At 40.2% G+C, this 27129-nt stretch overlaps 1 protein-coding gene across 3 annotated transcripts in view; it reads right to left on the reverse strand.

The window, feature by feature from the left end:
- Positions 1 to 15249: 15249 nt before the first annotated feature.
- USP38 (ubiquitin specific peptidase 38) overlaps positions 15250 to 27129 on the reverse strand; it is a 30403-nt gene continuing 18523 nt past the window's right edge. For all 3 annotated transcript variants that reach the window (XM_075150070.1, XM_075150071.1, XM_075150073.1), the window contains one exon: positions 15250 to 21684. In XM_075150070.1, the coding sequence (XP_075006171.1) occupies positions 21523 to 21684 (162 nt within the window). In that variant the 3' untranslated portion in view covers positions 15250 to 21522. The remainder of the gene's footprint in view (positions 21685 to 27129) is intronic.

Genomic DNA, 27129 nt, shown 5'->3' on the forward strand with positions numbered 1-27129 from the left:
GCAGCCCACAAGCCAAGGTAACATGCCTTTTCAAAGTATTTGATCTTTTCGCCAAAGGAGAAACCTGTAACCAGCCATGTTGTAAACTGGTGAACATTGGTTTAATAATGAGAAGCATTTTAGTTTCAGTTCAACAGAATAATCATTTTTAGCCAAATGTATTTCTGTGGGTATAGTAGGTACAATAAATAAAGATTTACGGTAATGCATTTCCTTACTTTTTTCCCCCATATATTTGCCATCTCTATAATACTTCAGTCATTTGTACGTTTAGACAACTCCCTAAGATGAAATATAATTATCTTCACTATTTTACAGCTGGTGAAAATGAGGTGCAGCCAGAGTTACACAGAGCATACCTAGAAGGGCAAAAGTATGACCACCCCCCCTCCAACGGTGAGTCCCAGTTCAAACAAGAAATTTCCTCTTTCACGTGTGCGATGTAAGCTCTAGGGGCCAGATCCACTCACTGACAATTATTAGCGTGCGAGCTCCACGCGTCCCCCCCCCGGCACGCTGGATGTCCATCTCCCCTCTCCAGGGCGCGCGGTGGGTGTCCTGCCGGGGGGGACCTGGGGGGACGGTCTAGGACTTTTCCCGCTCGCCAAGTAAGGCAGCAAAACAAACCGCTCTGCCCGTTCTAGATTTTTAAAAAATAAATCTTCACTTTCCAGAAAACAGCTTATTTCAGGTGCCACTTTTAACTGATACCTGATTCTTAATAATTTATATTGCTCTTTATGAAGGCTTTGAGAGAGTTATGTGATTTTCTTCTGCAGTTGTAAATCCTTTACTTCTGCTCTCTATGTAAGCAGCAAGCACAGAGGTTTTTCCCTTCCTTCTGCTTTCCTGGTCTTCCACTGATCAAGTACCTTGTCATCTGCTTTTCCCAAGAACACAGAAGCCCGGAGCGTTTCATCATGAATGGTTTCTTATGCTTTCATTAACTTGGGAAGGGGAAGAAAGGAATAAAAGGAAACTCTGGAGTTTGCAGTGTGCGCAAGTACCATAAAATCCCAAAGCTTTTAACAAAAGTTCAGCCCTCAGAGCATCTTTCAGAGGGACAAAAGAAATCTATTGACTTTCAATGGCAAAATTTTGCTACGACACTTCTAGGTCAAAATTTTTAAAAAAATGTAATCTCAATTTCTGTAAATCCATCTACCTGGTTAGATACGAAGTTTTGCCTGCATATCTGTCTGCACTTAAATTTCATACAGGAACAAATGTAAATCCTTTCTCTAGACAGAAGAGAAGGAGAAGGAGCTGCCTTGCTCAGCAACTCACCTAGAATCCCACATTTCTAGCTTCCTTCCCCACGCGGTCACTTGTTTGAAGTTCACAAAGGCTGGACCCAAAAGCCCAGCAGTCCAACTTGACTCTCCTATATTAATTTTTTTTTTTTTCTTTAATATCCAATTTTGAACGAGGAGCGTGACATATGTGCTTAGGCATTCAGAATAGCTTCCTTTTAAAATTAAATATAGCTGTCTTCTAAAAAATTGAACTTTGGAAACATGCTAGATAGAAAGATTCCCCGGACCACAAGTATGCATAACTTACAATCACAGCCAGACTTCAAAGATCCTGCCTTTACACCCACACCAGGGTCTTTTTTATTGCAACTCTTTTCTAAACAACTAATTGCCTGCTAAGCGTTAAATAAGCAATTTACACTTTCTCCTTTCTTCTTCACGGGGCAGTTGACATAATGCTGAGAGCACAACTACCAGCTTAACCGACAGCAGCACAATTGTGGTCAGGTCGCTCCATCCCAGTTTCCCAGGGATAGGAGGTGTGTATAATGACTTCTCTCCCGTTTCATCGTGCTGCAAAGGTCAGTTGAGTAACTTTTACCATGTTCTGCTTAAGGTCTAATTCAACATCTCCTGCCACGTAACTATTCCTTGCTTAGATTGATCACAGAGAGTTTAGCAATGTTTCTGTCAGTGCTCTGACTCCAGAAAGCTGAGATTTTGTACAGAAAGCACACGACCACGGGCAAAAATTCTGCAGCTCGACTTGCACGTTGGCTTCTGTGGCACTTCTGCTTCCCCGGTAAGACACAAGCGCCTGTATGTTTGTTTGCCTGAGTGCCTTAAAACGAAAGTCAGCTTTTTGGAGTTGTATTTGTACTCTGCTGGAGTCTCCTTTCTTCCCGTCCCGAGCAGCACGGCTCTTTCCAGAGCTGCTGCCAAGGGAGGGGGCCGCGTGGCCCCAGCCACCTCCTGTCACCGCGCTCCGAAATGATGCCGAGGGACAGGCTGTGGGTGCCACAGCTTCGTGTGCAGATCCATCCAGACAGGTAAGAGATTTCTGAAAGACAACACCGGGTTTGTATTTCTGGCGCTTTTTCGCCGCCGGTCTCTTCTATTGAACCTCTCACTAAAAAAGAATCCAAAAACTTATGGAAACCTAAGAAAACCTTCAGCCATCTGTTATTAAGTTACTCATCTAAAGACAGCAAGAGACAGATTATGATAACAAGATCATCCAAAAGTGAATGTTTACTGGCGCTCTCCATAGATCATGCTTATCTTGAGATAATTCAAGAGCCTTTTCTTGTATATCGAGTCACTTTTAAAGATCAGTGGTCAGGTTTTCATAAACTATAAGATGTTATGTCGGGATCAGTGGTCTGCTTTTTATTTAGACACAATTTACTTTGCGGCATATTTTTGTTTGGCAATACATAAACTAGTCGCAACTGATCCCAATTACTACCAGGTAAGTAGAGAGCTTACTTTCTAATCACCTCGTTAGGTCAGCACTGTTCACTGACATACAATTACATTGATACGGGCACTAAAAATAGTTCACCTAGATTCTTCTTTAAGGTCAAGCCTGGAAACTTATGGTAGCTGTTTCAGTTTCCATGAGCTTTAGATCTTCCTGGAAAGCCACCGTCCCGTCCCTCCTTCCACCGGCTGTGGAGGAAGCCTGGGGAATCTTACCTCCTCCGTCAGTGGTCTAAATTAGGCAAAGTGAGCACTTTTATTCTCTTCGCATTCCCACTTTCTGTTTTATGGTTACAGTAACTTAAAACTCCTGTACAAAGCCTATCTGCTGGTATAAATGCTCAAAATAAAAAGAAGCTGAGCCAATTATGTCTTGTGGACCGAAGGTTATTTTAATCTGCATTAAGCACTCCCCCAAGTTATTTTATAAAGTGTTTTAAAATAGGCATATTTTGTAACTTTTATAAATTTACCTTATTTTCTTAAGACATTATGGTTTTGTTGTTTATTTTTAATTCTTCCTGACTTCCGTATGTATATCCAGGGGTGTACAATTATCACGGGCGACTTTCCCAAAGTGTTATGCAAGGTGAATTGGGATTCTGCTCCATCCATGTATCCAAGTGTCTTCCCTCTCAACAGTTAATTCCTTCCTTCCCCTATCTGATCCGTGCCAAGTCGTCTTTCTGCTTTCCCTGGAGCCCGTGTGAACTCAATCCCCACACCAAATTTGCAATATAAGGATCCATCGCTGTTAGCTTTATTCCTCTCATCGTCACAGTTGTCTTGCTTAGATTTTATACTTTGTATGCATTTTATGCATTATACTGAGATGTTTATTCTCACCTTCTCCCACAATAGTCCAAGAAAAGGAAATGACAAGTCCAGAAAGATATCATACTCAGCACACCGTTTCTAAAAATGCTGTCAGAAGCCCGGATGGGGGCAAGGGTGCACATGTAAAATAAAAGCCTACTACGCTGAAGGGCGTACCAGTCCTCCCAGTAGATCTTAGGAAGGGACTGAGCATCAAAACAAAATGGCTAGGCTTTCCTGGGCTGAATGTAGTAAAGCATTTTAATGCAACCACGAGCAAGCAATCCAAGCATTTCTACTACCTAGATAGCTGACAGGCAGGCAGACTGAAGTGTCCAAGGAAAGGAAACACCTTAAACAGACTGAAATGCTGAAGTATTTTTGCTGAATAACAAGTACTGCCTGGAGGACACTGTCCCTACTAGCAGCTCTGGCTTGTTTTTGGTTACCATATAAAGAATCCCCCAGGGCTCAGTATGGTTTCAGGAACTCGCATGCTATACAAATGTGCAGTCTCCTTCCCTGAAGCCACGTCACCAGGCACTAGAGATGAGCAGCCCAAAAATAATATTTTGGAAAGAGCACTGCCAATCCACCCTTCATGTGAACAGTTTTCTCACTGGCTCGCCTTGAGGTATTAAAAGTTATGATATGAAAGCCCTCCAGGCAATCTTTCCCTCCTGGTATTGTTAGCTTGTATTTTTACTAATTTTAGTCTGCTGTGACGACCTCTATCACTTACCAGGCAGAGTTTTGGTTTCGATTAGTGCATTTAGCCCATCTTACTCCTGGGCTATAGCTTTTCCTAAATCTGCAGTTTTCTTCTCGCACCCATTCAGAACAGGCTATTCCATTTCTTCTACTCACTTTTCTGCCCCCCAAAATGTACCTGTTTAGCAAAAAATATTTCCTTTCCCTGTGTCAATCATTTCTAACTGGATGCTTTCTCTTTTGTTTGTTGTTTCCATGAGGCGTGGCCAGAGAATCATGGAATCATAGAATCATTAAGCTTGGAAAAGACCTCTAAGATCATCGAGTCCAACCGTCAACCCACCACCACCATGCCCACTACACCATGTCCCTAGGTGCCTCATCTACACGTCTTTTAAATACCTCCAGGGACGGTGACTCAGCCACTTCCCTGGGCAGCCTGTTCCAAGGCCTGACCACTCTTTCAGTAAAGAAATTTCTCCTAATGTCCAATCTAAACCTCCCCTGGCGCAACTTGAGGCCATTTCCTCCTATCAAAGAAACGCTGCTTCCTGTTCGCAGAAAAAAACCCACCAAAACAAAACCCAAAGCCACCGTTTGTCCTCTGGCCCTGCTAGCCACCAGACCACGAGGCCATTTTCCACTTGTCTGCTGACAACTGTGAAAAATGCCTCCTTGCGCGTTTGGTAGCAGGCAGCACTCGTGCTCCTACTCCAGAGGCAAATCCTGCACGAGGTGTGGGGAACCTCCCGCAGCAGCTACTGCACGGTCGTGGAGGAGAGCTGAGGCCTTATGGTGCTTCTTGCAAAAGAGGAGTAAAACCATCACCATCTCTACACTTCCAACAGAGCACGCCCTGAGAAACACATTAAGACCTGCGTGGGTAGGTGAAAATACCTTGGATCAGAGCCGAAGATCAAGGCTTCAGCTTCAGGCAGACGTACTGGAAGAGGTAAGCGGAGGAAGGAGTGTGTGCCACCCCGGAGCGGGGGAGCTGAGATAACCCTCAGCTCCAGCGGTGGTGAGCGCTGGGAAAAAGGGAACTGCTGGGACACCGGGTGCTAAGCAAGACAACAGAGTAATGTTAGAGAGACAAGTTTTCATCTTTAATTTAATTCCCTTACTCTGAAAACATCCAGAAAAACCTTAATCCGTGACCATTTGGAACAGTAAGACCCAAGCGACCCAAGACCCAAGCTTTCCCAGAGCGCCTCAGACTGCCCGCATGCAGTCTTTTAACGCTATATGAGCATCACAAACTCATGTCCTTTCAAACTAATACTACTGGCGGTACAAGTCTGGTATATTCTTAATCTTTAAAAAAAAAAACCAAACCCAAAATACAGTAAAAGGAGGAGGGAGAAAGAGCTTTATTACATGTGAACACAGATCAAAACAATTTTCTGTGCCTATAGGGGTTTGAGAAAAAAATACAACAAAACATAACTTTCAATGAGATGTAATTGATGAATGATTTATGGGCTATTTGTGTAGAAGTACTAAGCATGATAAAGTCTCATCTTGATAAATCAGCTCAAATTCCACTAGTGCCATTAATAAATCAAGAGCAGGTCAGCTCCATTCTTAATGTTATTATTATGGTGCCTTCTGTCTGCTAATGCAAGTTTTAACATCTTCTTCACACATTAGTATGAGACAAAGACACATATATCTCCTTAGTGAATTAATTAGGTAATAGGATTTTGCCTTCATTTAATAGGCAGGACATCTCCCCACTCTCTTCCTTCCACTCCTTTAGCTTTCTGAAGGGGACGTCTATAATACACGGAAGGACAAGTATATAACACTATGATAAAACTGAGCCAAATTAACATGCCAGCCCTTCTAGAAATGGAAGGCTTCCCCCTCCCCTTCTGCAACACCCTCTACCCAACCCCTTCCCTCCACTCCCCAGCTGTGCAGGTCACCCCCTCCCTTGTGCTGACACCAGCACTTGTCCAACTGCGAAGTAGGTTGATGCAATTTACTATCCCAGCAGAACTTAAAAAAAAAAAAAACCCAACAAAAACCAACAACAACAAAAACCCAACACCCCACCCCACACTGTTTTGAAAGCAAGCCAGAATATCTGTGGGAACATTCAGCAGAACAGAAGGGCATTTAAGTGCTTTGGTTTAAATGCAGTCACAAACACCAGAGCCAGCTCAAGGTAAGAGGAGAGGACAGGACGAGATCTCTCCCTTCTGATAGCTGCCAGTTGCTTATTTGGCTCATCCACCTATGAAACTTTATCTTAAGACTCCAGGACACGTCTAGGGGTTTAAGAATCATTAAAACTATTAATCAGTCTGATTTTTAATTTGTTCCTACACATAAGCAATTCTCCACGTCTTTGCTGTGCTGGTCAATGGTCATCTGCAGAAAGGGTTAGGCATTGTATTACATTTAGTATCTATTACACATCTTAAAAACATTAAACTTCTACTTGTAATATGAAGCATCTTTAAGATGACACAAGAATTAAGTTTTTTTCATAATGTGTTGATGAGCTTACATCTTCCGAAACAGAAGCGGCTTCTGGTCAGTGTGTAAACCCCACTCCTTACAGCTTATTTCTAAGGATATGTGACAGAGAGAGACAGAGTACACATAAAGACTCAGGAGAAATAGCTTCTACAGACTCTTAGAGATCATTTGGAAGAGAAGGGGGACTGAGGAACATTCCGAAAGATACACTGTGGAATTTAGAAATCTTAATACAAGTACTGGCATGCTAGTCTGAGTGGCTTTTTCTGTTTTTTTTTTTTTTAAAAAAAAACCCAACACAGTAGTTTCAAGAACAACAAAAAAATTTCTACAAGGCTATGAACTACTATTTAGTACTAATTTTGCCAAGGACACGATTTTATGCACAGAAAATTAAGATCTAAAAACTATGCATAAAGCTGTATTGGCCAGACACTGCCGAACACATGGTCCCGGCTCTGCAGAGTTTACAAAGAGCTCGTGAGGCACTCCCCCCAAAATCAAAGGACTTTCTATGTAAACCACATACTTCAGCCCCAAATTTAAAAGGCCTTATTAAACTGAACATTCACCAACTTCCTATCTCTGCATTAATCAAATATTAAGTAGACTCAGGAATGAGATGATGTAGTATGAAGCTTTATTCCCATGTGTTTAATCTTCCCAGAGAATTCACAAATGGTTGAGGCATGACCAAGATTTGCAGGTGTTTATAGGCTTAGGTTCTCACTTGGCAGTCACCACCGCAGCCTCCGAGCACCTTGCAAGAGCTAAAAACAACACCATCAATCACCTCCCCTTCCTTCCTTCCAGTAGGTAGGCGTAAATTACCTGACTTGGATGATTGGGCTGGAGGGGAGGGAAACAGAAGCAGGGCAACCCAGGAAAGCTCACCGGAGGAGTTGAACGCTTCATGCCAAACGTTCAGAGCCTGTGGTTGTTCTTGTACCTCTTTAGACACCCAGCTCCAAAGCCAAGGTCCAACTCACACATAAATTCTGGCTCCTACATGCAAATCTTCTACGTTTACTGCGCAGGTCCGTGGCCACAGTGAAACACACCTGCTGCAGAAAGCCATACACGCAGAAGGACCACCCCCTCCGACTGCCGGGGCTAATCCCGCAGAGGGCTCCCAACAGCAAGACAGTCAATGCATGGGAAGAGGACCTCGTCAGCATATGGGACATCAGCGTGATGATCTTATAGCGACCTGCATCGCTCAGCAGGCAATCTACAGCAGGTTTGGACCAGATGGGGCTTTTCAGGGTGTGATCTTGGTTCTTGCTAATGGAAATAATCACGCCTGGCTGTCTCAAGCGCACGGATCACTGTGGAGGATAGGATGAGACGCAAACTCCTAACCAGAAGCAGATGGAAACATTTATTATTGTGTCTCTTCTGCACTCACAGAGCGGTGGGGGTCTAAGGGGTCTGAATGCCGGAGGCTGACAACATCCCTCTGCAGTGGGGGATGTTACAGAGCGGGCAAGTTACCTCAAGCACACTCTTCTTTTCTGGCAAGAAATCGAGCTCAGCTTTTGTCCACTGCTGTTATATCAGGAGTTCCCAGTTAAACAGCAATAATATTTAAACAGTTTTTGTCACATACTAGTCTTCCTTGGGAAGACACAAAGAAAAAAGGGTATTATCTTATTCTATTACGACTGCTTTATTTCCTTACTATTATTGCTCATAAAAACTTACTCCATGTTTCGCGACACAAAACCCTGTACAGCTTCGTCTTGTGACTATATATATGAGCTGGGCATTTTAGTAATTATCTCTGGCAGCCTTCCTCCCTCATTTACTGCTCCTCCCCAAAAGAGATTCAAAACAGGAAAGATCTTATTTTATATCTGAACATGGGATAAAATGCTCACCAACTGTTTTCAGTAAAGAACAAAGATAAAATCATGAGATTTCTTTATCATATAGGCTACACATTCTTCAGTGGCTGTGGAAATCACTTAACACTTCTTTACTCAATTATAAAGAGTGTTAATCTCTTTCACCCTTGCAAAGATTTCTGTTATTATTCAATGGAAGCTATCAGTAAAAACAATGCAATGGGAAAATACCAGGCTCAGTAGGAGTTGGCGAGCACAGACATAACTGTGGGAGTGACTCCCACAGTGGGTTCTGGCTAAGATATGCCAGTTATGTGTTCTTATTTTATCTTCATTGTAAACTGGGTTTTTGACAAACACCCTCCCCCCCATACAAGGTTATTGAACTAATTAAGCGCACAAGGTATTTTGCAACTGAAAAAAGAAAAAAGATTGGCTGGGAAGGTTTTTCTTACTGTTCTTTTAAGCTAATGAGTAAAGGCTAATCTTATTTTGTATCTTTAGACCAATGCTTATCCTGGGAAATGGGAACTCAAGTGCTTTATACACACAAAGGCACCCTCCCTTGCGCACAGGTGCCTAGGTGGTGACCCCACTTGAGGGAGAGGTGATGATCTGGAGAAGGAAGAGTACCACGTCAGCAGCTGAACTGCAAGCCCAGCGCACCCGCCTGGCCCCCACTCTCTTTTAGCCGTGCCTCCGCTCACCCCCTCCCCAGCCACTCGCATAGCAGCGGCGTTGGCTTAGTCAGCTCGCTCACAACAGCAGAAGTAATAAATCCTTGTTTAGTTTATAGCTGCATTTTTAAAATCCAGCACGATGTTTCTGACTCATCAGAAACTGTAATCCCTAGAAGCATCCCAAGTGAATAGAATCACACCTGAGACCTATCTGGCCTCGCTTTTTCACTTGCTATAGGAGAGATGGCTTGAAATGAACAAGTTCAGCTCCCTAACATCTGCTCAACAAATGCTCACATAAATCAGGATGCAGAATATAGTATATTTGCCACACCCTGAATAGCAATAGTCATGCAAGATGAAGAGCAAAGTGAAATCCTGGACTTGCTGAAGTCCATGGCAAGACTCCCATTAATTTCAGGCAGGCCAGTATTGTAATGCAGATTGTTACCAGATGGTAGATTTTAGGACCAATCGACAAATGCAATTAAAAGCAAAAAAGAATTAACTGATGTGATAACTGCATTAATTAACTGCATTCATGTTATCAAAAAACAATACACAAAATTCATGTATTGCCCAGCAACAACTATGACTGCCCTCTTAAAAGTACCCATTTTCACTTAGAAAAACCTGAAATTCTTCTAATCGATAAACATTCTTCCCCAAGCAAGCAGATTTTCCATACTAATTTGACTTTTAAACATAGAAAGATGCTATGTTTTAATGATATAAGTCACATAGTTTATTTAGATACACCATGTTGCCCATGCTTAGATCTTTTTTCCCATGTGTTGAATAGAATGTTTTCTATTAGAAGTTAAGTATCAAGGATAAAAATTGGGCGTTGTTTCCAAGATAATACTGCCATCTCCTAAAACGAATTCAAACCAAACATCAGCTAATACAATAAGCCTAGAGATAATACTACAAGTTCATGCTCAGCTTCCTAGTGTGGCTGTTGCTTTTTTTCTTTAAGTCCTTACAAATAATGTAATAAAGATATTGCCTCCAGACAGTTATTCTTAAATTCGTCCAAGACTGAGATGAATTACTGTAACTCACGCTTCTCTCAGTGTGATTGTTTCAGATTGCCTGTATATTTAGGAAGATTAATTTACACTGGTCACATTATTAAAATTCTTCTAGAACCCTAAGGGGAGAATTAAAACACCTTTTTCTTCTACAGGCAGCATCTTCATGCTCCAGAAGTAAGGTTAACAGTTCACTGAGCTATTATGAGCAAACGCAGTTGGACTGCTGGGGCAGCATGGTGAGAGACGTTTTACCCAGGACACAAATTAGAAATTTCTCCCAAAGTTATTTTGAAACATTTTTTATGGGTCTGTTTATATTTTCTCATTGGCTCCATCTAATTTTCCTCACAAAGTGAGTAAAGGGATTGTTATTTTTAAACTGCTGGCCACAAACTCCATTTGACGTCTCAAAGACAAGTTAGTCTTTCTCACTCATGCTACACCATCCATGAGGACTCTAGAATTTCAGTTTCAGTAAACTATCTCACATCCAGCTTGGCTGTCTTGGCTCTGAAGCAAAGGCAGACACTAAAAGATTATCAATAATAATGCTTTTTTAGCCATTGCTGATACGATTTTGCCTACATAAAAAGAGGCAGGAACCACCTTGATTATACCATTGACTTCCCTGAGAGCTTTAAGACACCCGTAGCGCCAGCAGTCAGCCATTTATCCTGACAGTCCTGGCACCAGCCGCTCGAAGAGGGATGCTGATCGACTTCCACATTGAAGGCCTTCACTTAGCTATTCAACGCAAAGGAGAGACTGGAGTACTGCTGCGACTCCAAACTGGGGGTAAACATTAATTTAGCATTTCCTGCAGACTTCTGCTTTACATTCTTTCTCCCCAAACTATTTACAGCAGAGCTTCAGCCGTGCACTGATTTAGAGTAAAACCTACAGTCCCAACCACAGCCCAGTGCTCCATAGCACAAAATTGTAAGACAACACTGAATAATTTGATGGGAATGTCAACTAAAAGATAGCAGTGTCATTAGTGCTCTCTACTGGATAAACACATAATTACTCCAAAATTAATATTGCACATCAGGGACCTCAGTAACAAAGTGGTATAAAACCAGTTGTATTTAAATGCTTGGACTGTATTTATAAAAGCTTATGCTACTCAGAGCAAGTTAAAACCTTACATCGAGATGCAACAAAGGACGTACAGAAGTCCTTGAAAACAAAACACAGCTGAAGTTGCAACTCTGATATCTGAAGTAGGTAAATTAGAGAAAAAACAGGCAAGACTGTACAAGAATACTTAAGTCAGGGTAGTTTTAATCAGAAATATTCCTTCCCATTCTTCACATACTATATCCATGTGCAGAGATAAATTTACAGCTAACAACTGTGAAATTCAATTTCAAAAATTCCTCTGCCCTCAAAAGTAGTAATGCATTTGGAAGTCACAAAACAACCATTTTTCATACCCTGCAAATACAGGGCAAGCTTCTGCTTGGCAGTCAGACTAAGTGGTGTCACTTAGTTCACTGTGACTTCCAGGTGAAGAAAACTAAGTCAACATTTCTGTTCCCCCCCGCCCGCAGCGCCTACGGCTCCATCTGAATGAAGAGAACCGTAATTTGCCCTTCCCTCCAGCCAACACCTAATCACCAAGCCCCACCACCAGCAGAATGGGCTGCCCTGTAGTTCAGCATTACTCAGAGCCAAACATAAAATACCTAATTTGGCATCGAAGTGTTGATGGTTCAGGCACCTGCAACCACAAGCCTTTGCATAAAAATGAGTAGTGATTGGCCTTTGTGAGAACCTCTTAATAATGCAATTCCCTACAAATACCTGAAGCACGCCTACCGCTACGCTACTTCCTTCTACCAGTGGGCATACAGATTTCTTAGCAGGAGTTCTTAAAGGGTTGAAGAAACACAAAGCTGTTTTTACTGTAACTGCTACTTGCCTGATTTTTTACATGCAAAACAGAGGCTTTACAGAAAGTCATGTCAGGTTATGTAGATGCAATAGTTCATTTTAAGTTTTTTAATTGCATTTTTTTATCCCATGTTTGATACATTTAGGAATTAAGTTTATCTAGCATTTAAAAGCTAACCAAGAAAGAAACACTATTACATACAGCCCTGTACCAACATGCTTGTAGTGTAGAACATATAGCCTGTGTCCTGGAGAGGTCAGCATCAGTTGAGAAGGCAGCTGCAAGGGACATGAGGAGGGGGAGAGTGGATGTGAAGAGGGAAAACACCACACCACTGATGAAGCCATAGCAGGAAACATTTCATAAGTATCATGATAATTTATTCCACTGAATTTGTTTAGGGGAGAGCAAGATAAAAGAAAAAGTTGCCAGATGGACAGGGCAAAACTGGTAAAAACCACTACTAAACACAGAGCTGCTGAGAAAACCATCCAAATTACAATTTTCCCTGCTTAGTGAGTGTGCAGTTTCTCTTACCCAGTGAGTTTCTGGCTGCATCCCTTCAGTTTTTCATGACAGCACTTAAAGCAGGAGGGGAGTAAAGGGAATAATCTTGCTGGGTCCCAGTGATCTGTAGGAGAACATCTATCCTAAAAAATTCTGGGGTTAAGGTGGTTTCAGGGATGAGGCTATCTACCACCTAAAATAAGATACCTATCACATTAGATTGGACTAATTCTTATTATACGCACACACCCACACCTTTTATATAAAAGACTGTGCATCATCCTTAAAAAATGGGGAGAATATTCAGGCAGAAGAATTATTTGGAAAAATTAAATAGCTATTTCCAAAAGAGATTAAGTTAAAAAGACAAAACCCAAAATTATTTACTTTTGTTCAAAAAAATTTGCTTGAATACAATGCAGACAGATAGGAGGCTGCGCATTAGTTTAGCTCAAATAATAATGAAAACACGAATACGTCACAATTACCTTGACCAAATGATTGCTATACTTTTTCCCACATGGTTTTTCTTTATGTATACGTGACATATGAAGTTGGTAAGGTTTTGCTTAAACATCTTCTCTTTGGTCTCAAAAAGAGTAGGAAATCCACAGCTTTGCATACCCACACACTCTGAAGCTCTTGCTCACATTTCTTTCCAGCTTCTCCCTCCCCTTTTTTAAAATCCTCTGGTTGTTTTCCTTTCGTCAAATCCTCTCCAAAGCTGAGCATTCATGCCCATTCCCAGAATGTGAGCTGGGAAACGTGAAAGAGCTGCTACTTTATAGTTCATCCTGGTCTCTCCCACTCAGCACATCCTTAGCACCAAAGGGGACCAAGTAAGATGGAGACGAGCTGACTTCGAGTTTAAAAGCAGCCTTATCAAATAAGCAGTTACAAACTTACTCATTTGACGTTTCCCCCAACTTGTGGCTTACGCTACACATTCACAACTGGAGAAGAAATATTGACCACATGTACAAACTCCGTATTAGATTTGCTCCCAGGAAAATGAGAAGTTTCAGAAAGAAATACTCTGCTCCTCCATGCCTGCGATGAAAGGAAATGTTCTTCATCTATGACTACACTTAAGTCTGTGGTCTATGAACAGAGGGTGCATTTCAGGCCTAGTGTACCAATAACATTTTAGTCTTTCCATACATGCCTTCCACCTTAACACACCCTGTGGAAGCATGGGAGCAGCAGTACTCTTACAGGCTGCCATGCAAGATCACACTGACATTATCTAGGATCCCATTCCAGGAACGGATCCTTCTTCCACAGAAATGTTAGTAGCTGCTTTTAAGAAATTAACTACTTGAGGCCCATTTGCCTTCTGTTCCACGTCCTCAGATTCATATTGCTTATTATCCTCACACATGTCTTCATTCACATCAACCCCCAAATGCAAAATACAGCAGACAAACCCAAATGATGAAATCCTCCACCTAGTTGCTTGTTTATACTGCAGCCAATTCCCTTTCCCAATGAATTCTGCATAGCTGCTGTTTTCATGGTCTCATCAGTAGGAAACACCTCTTGCAGCCCTGGGATTTTAAAGCACAGCAGAGAACTAGCAGCTCCTACTGGAGCCAAAGCTTTTTTTTTTTTTTTAAATTATGATTAGGTCCTTTATTATGTTAAAGCTTGATCCATCCTTTACCTTGGCAGTTAGGAGGTTCAAGTTACTTAAAGCAAAACTGAAACAGCTCAGGTCAAGAATAATTCTTCAATTAGCCTGAATAGGTCTTGGATGAAGGGGAGGTTCCCACGATTTTATCCTCACAGGCAGTACCAAGCTGAATCCTGAGACCACATAAAGGCAACTGTTTCTAATGCCAGAGGGAGGTGTGGGCAGCCAACTAGAGGAGACTCAACTTCAAACTACACATTCTAAGGGCAACCCAAACCTTTCCCTTCCCTCTCACACAATTCACCACCCAGGAGTAATTTACAGATTATTAACTGGCCTGTTAATTGTTTGAGTTTCCTAGGTATTCTTGTAGTCAAGAAAAACAACCAAACCCAAAAACCTCCTTTCAACTCGTAGTCTGGGGAAACTTGAGGAGAAATACACAGAAGTTGAAAACAGCCTTCAATAACCTCGTCCTTATTTAAAGGAGGCCTGAATGTTTCTGTGCCATAGCTGCCATGTTCACCGAGAACTGCTGCATTTTAACCAATGATGATTTCTTTATTAATTTAACAAGTTGAAGGTCATTTCATCTTCTCTGAAGATTTAAGTAACACCAGTTGAGAAGACAACTCAAATGAAACATTGTCATATCACTGCAACTGAAATACATATGAAATTCAGCTACTGCCTACACTTGGTTCTCCGGATCTAGTTGGCCCATTAGGACTTCTCTGCTCTGACTTATTTTCCATGTTTTTGTGTGAGATCCTTCAAGCTGAGATGTACAATTTACAACTCAAAAAAACCCCCCACCACCGTAATATTTTACTAGAACACCTATCTTTCAACTCAAGTCAAACACAAAAACTTAAGTACTTTTAGACACCTTCTGAGACATTTAAAAACATATATTTTGATTTCTTTATGCAGCCCAACATGTGTACAGTAAAACACTTATTTGCCCCATCCATTTTTAAAAACTGATATGAAATACTCTCAAAAGTTTATGCCAGTTTACAAGAAGAAGATTTAAGAACAGGCATACTGCAAAAATTATTTCAGCTGTAGTTCAGTAGAACAAACACCATGAAAGATACAGCAAGAAAATTAAATAACTTTTTTAAGGAGTTGAGCACTAAATATTCTAATTCTTTAGAGAACACTTAAGAAAGGGCGAGTCAGTTGAAAAACGGTACTAACCTTTAAAGCCAAGTACTAACACATTCCCGCGTTTGGCAAGGCATATGCCCTCCCCTTAGAACTGGAATGGCTTTGCATCTCTGCAAACCACTTAAGGCTGACACCTCTTTTTGTCATTTAACATACACTGTAGGAAAACAGATGGTGAAACAGTTCACACCCCTTTCATCAAATTTTATAAGAACTCAGAATAAACATAGACCCAAAACATGGTCATGCAGCATAAAGTAATGACAAGAGTCTGTATTCACTGAGTAAAAGAAACCATTATTATAAACAGGTCAATTTTGGTGCCTGTTCCGATCAAGTTAAAACTCTTGAGACTATACCCCAGAGACTATACCCTCCAAAGTGAGGTGCGTGCACCCCAGGGGGTGTGCAAGACAATCCACTTGGGTGCAAGAAGAAAGTATTTTTTGTAGCATTAATAAACAAAATTTTAAATAATTTAAGTAGTGTTTATTTCATCTTTATCTCACACTTTTTCAATTTCTACTCTTGTGTATGTACATAATATATTAGGACAGTAGAACATATATAATTTACAAATAAATATACATATATTGGGTGCACACTTGAAGTTTTTACTGATAGGGGCGTGCAATCAAAAAAAGTTTGGAGACCACTGGCCTCGAGGATGCTGTATGATACTACAGCTGCTAGCCCAATCACATATCCTGTTGCTGAATTAATTTTTTAATGTCAATCTGAAATACTCTCCTTAGCAGCATATTTTCAATATGCCTATTGAGTGTTTTCTTCCCCTCAAGCACACTGATATAATGGAAATTTTAGAAGGATTAGGCTTGGATAACAAAGCATTGTTGACAGAGCATCCTTTGGTGGAATTACACTTAGGTTACAACTTTACAGCAGATACCTGTGAAATTATCATGTATGTGTTTTACATACACAAATTCTAAATCAGAATAGAGCCATCCTTTCCTTTTTGCAATACAGTAGTCTCATTTTAGTCTTGCACCAGCACTTCTTCACCCCCCCCCTGCCCCTCCTTCCCACACATGGACTCCATGTGCAACCACCCGACCCCTGCGTGCTGCTTGCCACAGGTGCCAGTCTCTGTCCGCGCTGCAAGGGGTCCCCGAGTTACCCGCTCTGGACCTGGAAGTGTCGCTGAGGGAGTTGGACTGTGCCCCACTTGAGCTAGCACCTGAACAGTGGGGCTGGCTGTTACACCCCTGCTGCGGAGCCACATGCTGAGGCAGCCCCCCAGGGTGGCTGCCTCTAGCCACCCACAGATGCAGATGACAGCGAAGGTCTCAAATGGCCACCCAGCAAGGCACAGTTCGCAGGCGGCAGATGCTCTTCCCAGTTAGTGTCTGGGGAAGCCAGCCAGCAAGTATCCCAGCATTTCAGTGCATGTGGTAGCATACTGCTTACCAAGGCTGCAGTGGCAGGTTGTACATTTTGACATGCCTATTCCAGCATTTCTACAACTGATTCCTAAAAATATTACCCGCACTTAAAAAAAAAAGGAACAAGAAATGTGTATCCTGAATCCACATGCCTGCCTAGAATCCAGCAGACTGAGGAAAAAATACTTCTATTTTAAATAAGAAAGCAGCATATTGTGTTCAAAAACATTCATCTCTGCTTCACTCTGGCTAGTCTTAAGTTTGTTTGTTTTCCTTTTGATCTGGATACTTCAATTCAAGCAAAAGCAAGACTCACAGTGAATGGGGGATGCGTCTGCATTGAAAAAAATAAAAAGCATGCGTGGTAAGCCAATGCCACACTACGCATCACAGCCGACGTACTGATCACAGCCAGAGCTCAAATCACAGGCCAAGTCTCTTTAACTCACTTACTGAAACATGGATGCTCGCTAGTTCTTAAGTCCACGCAGAACGTAGCGTTGTACACAAGCCAAACAGCGTCACACAGTTTTCGGTTCTCAACTGTTACGTTTGACCTGACACCTATATGATTTAAGAGCATATCACTCATAGCTATGAATTCAGATTAAGGTAGACCTATGATGACTGGCTGTAGGGAACATGAAAGTTTTTAAGATCGTCTATTCTGATCTCTTGTTTAGATCATAGATCATTTGCTCATCCATTGAAAAAGGCCAATAATTTACATTTGATTACAGCCTACTAAGGATATCAAGTGCTACAACCCATTACATTCCATAGAAGGTTGTTAACCAGGGAATTGCCCTTGTGTTAGAAACTGAGCACATTTCTTTGGATCACAAGTCGTCTTAGCTTCCACTTCCCATCACTTCATAATTTTTATGCCTTGATCCCCTAAATCAGAGACCAACACCACCCAAAATGAAGTAGTCAACCTTTGTTGTTGTTACTATGTTGTAGTTTAGTATTCCTTTCATTCACACTTTAATCTTTGAGCCTTAAAAACACAACTGGCAATGTGTCAAGATGGGAAGTCCAACAGAAGAGCAAAACTCTAGGAAGGGACTAGAAGGGACCTCTGGTTTATCAAGTCTAGTTGCCTACTATTCAGACACCACTTTGCATTTAATTTCTTTCATAGATATACTTGGCTCTTCCTTCAAAGCAGGTCTCTGCCTGGAAGGCTGTTCCAGAATTAGTTCTAGTAATTAGGAACTTTGTTTCTAATCTAAATCTTATTTACAGAAAGTTTATACTCACTTGCTTTTGTTCTAACGCTCCTTTAGCTGACAGCGCTTCTGCCCTTCACCTGTCATCCGTACAAAAAAAAGTAGTATTCTGACTCCATAAACCACCTTACTGCTACAGATCAAAAAAAAAAAAAGATTTACCCATGAAATTTAACTTCCAGAGCATACAGAAGATAAAATATTTAACTTTCCAGAGTAGGGAACCAGGGGGGGAAAAAGGAAGGAAAAAGAGCTAGCCAGAGATGTGATTTGTTTAGTTACCCAAAGAAGCCTTTCTCTCCTCATCCTGGGTAAACGGGCTTGTAGATATTGTAATCACTCGTTACAGGGGTGCCATTCACAGCAATCCACTGTAATGCTCCACATGAAAAAATTGTACAAAATGAACTGTATGGAAGAAAGCTAATACAGCTCCACTGACCATTAAAACAAAGACCAAAACACAATCTGTCTTGTTAAAAGGAAATATGATTTTAAAAGACATACCATCCTTGAGTTTGGTACAATAGTGTATCCTTCATGAAAGGAAACAACAAAAAAACCTAAGCTTCAGAAACAGTGTTATGTATTTTGTATCTTTCTACTGATTCAACCTGGATAGAAAACAAATTAAAAATCGAGCCAAAAAGCTCAATAAACAAACCATCCAGCATTCATTCACAGGCAACAGAAACAGAAGTACCATATGTACATTGTTCTCTCATATTATGTCCAGAAGGTAGGAGCATGCAACGCTATTACTGTAAACAATGAAAAAAGGTGTACATTTTAGAGTGTGAAATACTTCTCAACTTTCACTAGTTTTATTGAAACCTTCAAGTTAGATACGAATCGGCCTACAACAGTTGTCAGGTCAGCAAGCAAACTTGCAAATAGGTATTCTGAATTTTAAAATCTATTTGTAAAACCCAAAGTAACTGCGTCAACAGAAGTCAACAAGGGGAAAGAAAGAAGTTATTTTCAATTTGAGACATACCATTGTTTTATACCTAGGGAGATCCAACCCTATTAGCATTACCCTCGTATAAAATTTCCATATTTAACACCTAATTTAGAACAAGCAAACAAGGGTGTAGAAAGCCTTCTAAGAGCTCATGAAATAAATGTAGTACAATAGGTATACAAAACTCATACTGCACATTATTTTTAGGTAGGCTACATAATTTGTATTTTTACTGTGAGAACATAAAAACAAAACTGACCTTTACAAAATTATGATTTCATATAGAGTAAAAACACTTGCCCCTGCTTCTACTGACTAGTGTTTTAAAATGAACAGTAAATTTATACAGAGAGACAAAATACTCCCATTGTAATGCAAACAGTAGACAGCTTTTTAGTGTGCCCTCATGATTTGGGAGAAAAAAGCCAAATTAACCTGTCATACAAAACACTTTAAAACCAGAGCTAATTGGCAGAGAAGCCTAAAAGGAAATAAAAAACCCTCTTAGACTGAAAGTTACAGAATTTCAAGGCAAAGTGAGCTTACAAGAAAACCTCGTCCAAGCACAACAAAATGGGAACGTTCCCCACGCTAGTCTCATAACATTCCACACTTCCACAACTGAACCCCTGGTTCAGAGACCTACAACTGAGATAGCAATGGAAATGTAGGTCAAAGCCGAGGTACTACAAATGATCAAAACAAAGCTTGGAAACTACTAAAAAATGAAAGTGAGCTGCTCTAGCTTTCTTGAGCAGTAACATGAACCTACAGCAGAGCAAATACTATTAGTTTTAGTGATAATATAAAAATAGCTTGCAAGCTAAGTTACCTTTCAAATTAAACTCCATCTATTTGATATCATATGAACAAGGTTTAATTTTCTCAACTTATTTTATGCTTTTTAAAGGCATTTTCTAAGAAATTTGTTTATTTTGTACAGTTAAGCTAACACCTGCCAGGTTTGCATGCTTTTTAAGGATGCACTTTGTCACCTAATAGAATATAAAACCACAGTAAAACAGTGCAGAATTTTGTAAAAATACTTTAAATAAATTTACACTTCACTATAAGATTATTCAAGTTAAGAATTCACCACCAGATTCAACAGCGTAACTCCTTTACTTCTGTTATCCTCATTGCACATCAAAACCAAAGTTGCTATTTCTGCCAAGACTAAAAGAGTGGATCATCCACCTCTGCTGGCCTAACAAGCAACCAAACGCTGCTCCATAGACAGCACCATTTTGGTCTTCTGCAGACAGTTAAAACCTGAACTCACCAGAAATTTCTCACTACAAGCAAAATCAGAAGGCAAAACTTCAAAGGACTCTTAGAAGCATAAATCCTCAGCGAGGATCAATACAGGCAGCCTCTCTGTGATTTCAAAAACATAGCTCAGTATTTATGACCAGCTTTTTCTTAGCAATGCAGGCCACGAAGTTATACATCACTAGGTATGTATTTTTTTAATCAAAAAATAATGGGCAACACACTTACCGCATTTCAAACTACGAGATTTTTACTTCTGGAAACCTAATAGCTTTCTATAAATGTATTGATTTCTAATACTGACAAAAAAAAAAATTGACTACTGATACATTTTTCCCCTTTTCTGCAGCCTCAGAAAGTTTGTTTTAAGTTACAGTACTGCAAGGCACATACAGAATCTCTTCCTTTCCAATACACAGCAGATATATTCCCTGAAATAATTTTAAAATCCTCAAACAATTAGAAATGCTACAAAGTTAACAATTTCTATTTAAAAACATTGTTCCTACAGAACATGCACTTTTTTGGAAAACAACTTAGCAAATATTTATAAATTAGTTTTTCTTCTTTAAATTTACACTGGAAATATATTGAATCATTTTTAATCTGGAAAGTACTGTATCATGTCACATTTAAGTTATTGCCTTCATTATAAATTGCATCATCTCTGGAAATCCATAAAGGTACTGGATTTGAAAATAAGGTGGAGGCGAGAGATTACGTATGCAGTTTAGCCCATCTGAAAGGATTTCCACATAAAGCAATACCATCAGAGTAAAAAATGAACTTTCTTCATTCAGTGGATGAGGACAATAGAAACTGATGTAAGTGCGTTTGTTCAGTTCAATGCAGTGTCATTAGCAACTACTTAAAAATCTTCATTTTGTCTTTTGGGCAAGCGTATCTTACTATAAAAGCAACTGAATTTTTAAGAGGTAGTTTTTTTCCATTATGCGCTTATTTATTTCAAATAAAACATAACCAAAAAAACCCCAACATTTGCTTTTGAACAAGGATCAAGTCTCAAAACTTGGTACAATATCTGACAAAGTTCAATATTTTAGTTGTCCTTAGCAGTACTGGGCTGCTTTGGAACCAGTGTATTCCAGGTTGTCTTCATAGTCAAAAGACTAATCTACCAACAGTACTGAACCCACCCCCTCCTCCTCCACCTGTCGGTCCACAACTTCCCGGGGGGTCGTTGTCATCAAATCCATTGGGTCGGAAAGAGCATGAGGCTGAAGCAGCTTGAAGTGCTTGTGTTCGAGCACTAAGCTCTTGCTCCTGAAATGAAAGAATAAAGACAATTTAAAAAAAAAAACTAAAAACAAAACCAAAAACAACCTCAAGTCCTTGAAGCGGCTTATTTCTAGGAAATTTTGAAACAGCTTTTAAAGCAACATCACTAACTTCTGGAGTCCTAAGTCTGAATGGCTTTGTTGAACTTCAAGTTGAACATCCACAGCCAACCCGAGATGTACAATTTTGTCAGTAAGTATATGTGAATCATGATAAATCCATTTAAGTTTATGCATATTTTATAGCAACATGGGATGTTACTAAAGAATTAGACTGCTGATCAAAAGCTAACAAAACAATAGTTTTTCATATATGTTTCACATGAATTTTCATCCTAGTAATTTTAAGATGCCCGTGTTCTTGGTTGCCAAATAGAAAGGTAAGCCCATTAAATCAATGTTAATTATTTAAAAGACACTTTTTTATTCCACTCAATCAACGGCACAGAGTAACAACGTACTCAGATAAAAGGCGAAAAGATGGACAAGCTATTTAGTTTCCATTCAGTGCAGCTTTTTAACTTTCAGGTGTTATTGCTATGCTAACCCTGTTTTAACAATAAGTCTCAGGAACTCTCAAGCACTCCATAAAATCAGAGTCAGCTGCTGGAAAAAGTACCTGCACAAGTAGCAGGAACAAGGAAGCACAGCCTCCTACCAGCTGCTTTTTCAGTTGAATGCCCCTGTGGCTTCTCAGACATCTAAGAAGAAAATGAGCACAGGCTTTTCCCTCATTAGAGATATCATACACTATTTTGTCTCTGGCCAACTAGTTTTATAAACCTTGCAGCAATTTCTTGTCTTTAGTATCCCTTTCTCAAATTGGCCATGAGCTTCAGAAATTGAGGGAAGGAAGGCAGGTCTTGGGCTCTGGAAGACTGACAAGAAAAAGACAGCAGACATATAGAAGCTTTACTTCTTTAGGAAACAAAATGAAAGTATTCAAGTGCTTAGGCTCATACTGATAGCCTCCTTCACATGACACTTCATCACTATGTACCTCCCTAAAGGCAATGGGAGGAAATTTTAACAGGGTTTTAGTAATTACATGGGTCACCTTCAATTGTTCCTTTTCTTCTCCACCTCCTGGTGAAAGCAAGGAAGAGAGCCAAGAAGGTGGAAGACTGTATTATACTACCATGAAAGCACTAAACGTAGTCTTGTCCGTGTACTTTCACAGGTGCTAAAAATAGTACTTGTGGATTTAAATTACTCTGCACTCTTAGAAAAACACAGCCCAAGTTTGAAACTATTTTATACTACTAAGGACTGAAATGCATACTCATTTCCAAAATTATATAAAAGATATTTGAAGGACATTGTCTACATAGATATGCTGGCCATATTCCTGAAAGACAGTATTATGCTATCTCCAGCAATATGTGGATTCTTATGCACCTGATAACTCTAAGACACATCAAAAACTAAGTAAATTTACTAGGAATAACAAGGGAATACGAAGAACTCGCTTCTAGTACCAGAAATCAACAGAAAATTTTGATTAAAATAGCAGGCCTTGTATAAATGGCCTGTTTAGTTGAAAAACTACACTGCAAAACTATTTAGCTTAGAGCAGAATTTCTTCTCAGACCCAAACAGTGGGAGATTCACTACACTGTACCTGGGCTGGTTTTTCTTTTTTTGCTAAAATATTTCAGAAAAATATTTGTTTTAATGCAGCACAGTACCAAACCGAAAACAGAGTTTTCCTTACTCCCTCCTCCACTTTCATCCCTCCAGAGAACTATCTTCTGGCAACTTTATACCTCTCAAACCCCAGTGGTTAAGTTTTACTTAACAAACTGTACTACAAAAGAATATAAGCATCAACAATAGGTTTGCTGATTATGCTGTATTAAATAAAAATCTTAAAATTGTAGGCAAAAAGAATACTAGAGACTTAAGCTAAGACTTTTTTTGCCAGATTTAGCCAGAAACACAATTTATTTTAATTCGCCTTACTGCAGTTACCGGATAGCGTGAGGTTTTGGCATAGCTATGCAGCTAAATTACTTTATGTATGTCTTCTATGACGTACCTTTCACAATACCGTTAGCAACAGTATGATTGTTCTACTGTCACTAGGCTTCCTTACAGAGAGGGGAGAAGCCAAGAGGAGAAGCACTACTACGAACAGCAACACCACAGTACCTTGCACGTGACTAATGTGCAAGGGATGACTCTCGCAGCTCTGGAGACGCGCATCACGTTCGGTACAGAGTATAAATGAGCTGCAAGCACGGCTTTCGTCAACCACTCAGAAATACTGTTCAGAAGCAGCCATAACGCACTGAGAATAGGGTAACTTCAGTCGTGATCTTAGCTTCATTGCTACTGTGTATAAAACACTTTCTATAATGGATGGAAGGTATCTCTCTATATATGCACACACACAAGAGAAATACGGAGCAGTGATCAAATTATCAATTATTTAAGTTTTTTGTCAGAGTATTAGTATTAAAAACCACACACTATTTGTGTCTTTAATGCTAGAAGTGAAATTATTTAACAGTTTAAGATCTTTCACGCTTTATTCCTGTTCAGCAGTTTGTGCTAAATAAGCACATTTCTTTCTTCTCTCAAGGCATATATTGACTTGATTAATATTAACGTACATTAAGTTGTTCTAGTACAGCATGCAGCACTGGTGTTTTTGCAAGAAATATCCTTGCTTCTAAAAAAATGTTAAATGTTTTCAGGCTGATAATATTTATCCCAACAAATACTAAATCAGGTAAGTAAAACTTGTAAGTAAAACTCAGTTCTCTAGACTGAGAATAATGCAGAGCACCCCCCGCTGCTTTCCACTTGTTCCCAGAATGGGATTTTTAATTTGTTTTAACTGGAGTGGGAGCTACCCATATTGCAGGTTTTGTTATTTAAAATGAAAACATTTTAGTTCACCATGTGGTAAACTGGTATGCAATGGTAAAACAAAAGCAGTAAGTTAGAGACTTTTCGGAACATTTCTTCTAAAGAGTAAAGGCTTTTTCAGGACAGAAAAATATATTCTTAACTTAGCAGAAAAAATACTAGTTTAGAAATCTCAACAACAATGAAATGCGACTTCTCAAAAATACAATAACCTAATTCAGTGAATCACAATATTAGTATTAATCTGATAAAAACAATAACTGAGCATTTCTAATCAGCCTCATTTAAATTGAGAAAAGGACAGGAGCTGTGTAAAGCACCACACAGAAAGCCAATACTGAAGAATCCAAAATTGGAAGGTGAGTAAAGATCATAAATTTAAAAAAAAAAAAAACAAACCAACTAAAACCCGATCAAAAACCATATACTTGGATTTTTTTTTTCCATTTTGAGGAGACTATATTTCTTTTTTTTTTTTTTTCTTTTTTTTCCTCATTGTAAAGGAAAGGTTTTCAAGAAACTACTAACTTTCACTTTCAAGAAACTTTCACTTGTAAGCTGCGCGCTTTATATAACTTCAGCTACATGTTCTGTAGAGAACGCTTTAGTCTGGAAGATTATCAAAAAGCAGTTTTTGTGTATATGTACCAAGTGACTTTAACTTTTATAAAATCACATTGATTTTTCACTGGTTTTAGGCACACAGCAGTATTTAAAAAGCTTAAAGTAACTAACTTCTTAGTGTATTGCAGAAACTGCATCAAAATGGTCTTGAAAATGTTAATTCAGAGAAACATATTTAAGAATAACTTCATTATTTAACAAATTATTTTCTCAATATCCTGATAATGTTGCTTGTCCCATATGGCTAAGGCACCTCTTCAGATTTGAAAAAAGCCTCTGTTAAACATACTCAGGTAATCACCTATCCTGTTGATAACACCGAAATATGCAAGCACTGGATTCAACAGGAAAATACGCACATAAGAATAGTTACAAGGATTTATATTCTCTGTGGATGACACTGTTCCTCCTTTAAATGTTTGGCTTTATACAAAAAAAGGTTACAGTATCACTGTAGTTGTACTACTTTTCTTCAGGCTGTGTTCTTAAAATGGACTTTTTTTTTCCATTACTCAATTATCTAGATGCTGCTGTAATTATATATCTAAAATAAAAAATGGCTTCGAGTTTGAAATTTCATAACTAAAACATTCATGCATCAGTGGAAGTCACAGCAATTCTGACTGAAAACATGACTTTATCTTGGAGGCAAGTCCGCGCTCGGGGCAGCAGGCGAACTCCCTCGTACCCCACCTCGCCTTCCCAGGTGCCTCTACACAACAGGTACAAGGCTCTGGGGGGGGGAAAGCCAGTCAATGGATGATGTGGATGACAGTCCATCTACACCACAGGTGTTGCCAAGGTCAGAAAGGCCTACCCCCCATATCATGACCACCTCCATGAAGAAGAAAAGACGGGTTATAGTTGTAGGCGACTCCCTTCTAAGGGGAACAGAAGGTCCAATATGCCAGATAGACCTTCCTCTTAGAGCAGTCTGCTGCCTCCCTGGGGCCTGGGTTGAGGACATCACTAGCAAACTTCCTAGCCTGGTACGGCCCTCGGACTATTACCCACTACTGCTCTGCCATGTGGGTGGCGATGAAGCCGCAACGCATATTCCAAGGGCAATCAAAAGACACTTCAGGGCCTTGGGATAGTGGGTAAGGGAATCTGGAGCACAGGCTATTTTTTCCTCTCTCCTTCCAGTTGCAGGCAGCAACACTACAAGAAACAGATGGACCCAAATCTATTAATATATGGCTCCATGGCAGGTGTTACCACCACAATTTTAGGTTTTTCAATAATGGGATGGCCTACGCGGCACCAGGCCTGCTGGCATCAGATGGGATTCACCTTTTTCAAAGGGGGAAGAGGGTCTTTGCTCACGAGCTGGTGGGGCTCATTGACAGAGCTTTAAACTAGACTTGAAGGAGGGGGATAATATCAGGCTTGCCCGTGACAAGCTGTGGGATGAAATGCCAAGATTAGAGGGACGGGGGCTAGTGAGGGCGTGCTGGCTACACTGCGGCACACTTGAAGTCTTACGGAGATGAACGAGGGGCTCCTGAGGTAACAGGAGTCAAGACAGAAACACCACTGAAATACCTCAAAGGAACTAAGGGGTGTTCCTCTAAGAAGGTAACACGGCCGATAGCCCAGCTGAAGTGCTTCTACACCAATGCATGCAGCATGGGCAACAAACAGGAGGAGTTAGAATCACAGAATCATTAAGGTTGGAAAAGACCTCTAAGACCATCGAGTCCAACGGTCAACCCAACACTACCACGCCCACTAAGCCATGTCTCTAAGCGCCTCATCTACACGTCTTTTAAATACTTCCAGGGATGGTGACTCAACCACTTCCCTGGGCAGCCTGTTCCAAGGCCTGACCACTTTTTCAGTAAAGAAATTTTTTTAATGTCCTCAGGGACAAGGGAGCAGAACAGAGCTGGCAGATCTTTAAGGATACTTTCCATAGAGCACAAGAGCTCTC

Source organism: Calonectris borealis, chromosome 4, assembly GCF_964195595.1.
Source record: "Calonectris borealis chromosome 4, bCalBor7.hap1.2, whole genome shotgun sequence".
In the NCBI taxonomy this organism is placed as follows: Eukaryota; Metazoa; Chordata; class Aves; order Procellariiformes; family Procellariidae; genus Calonectris; species Calonectris borealis.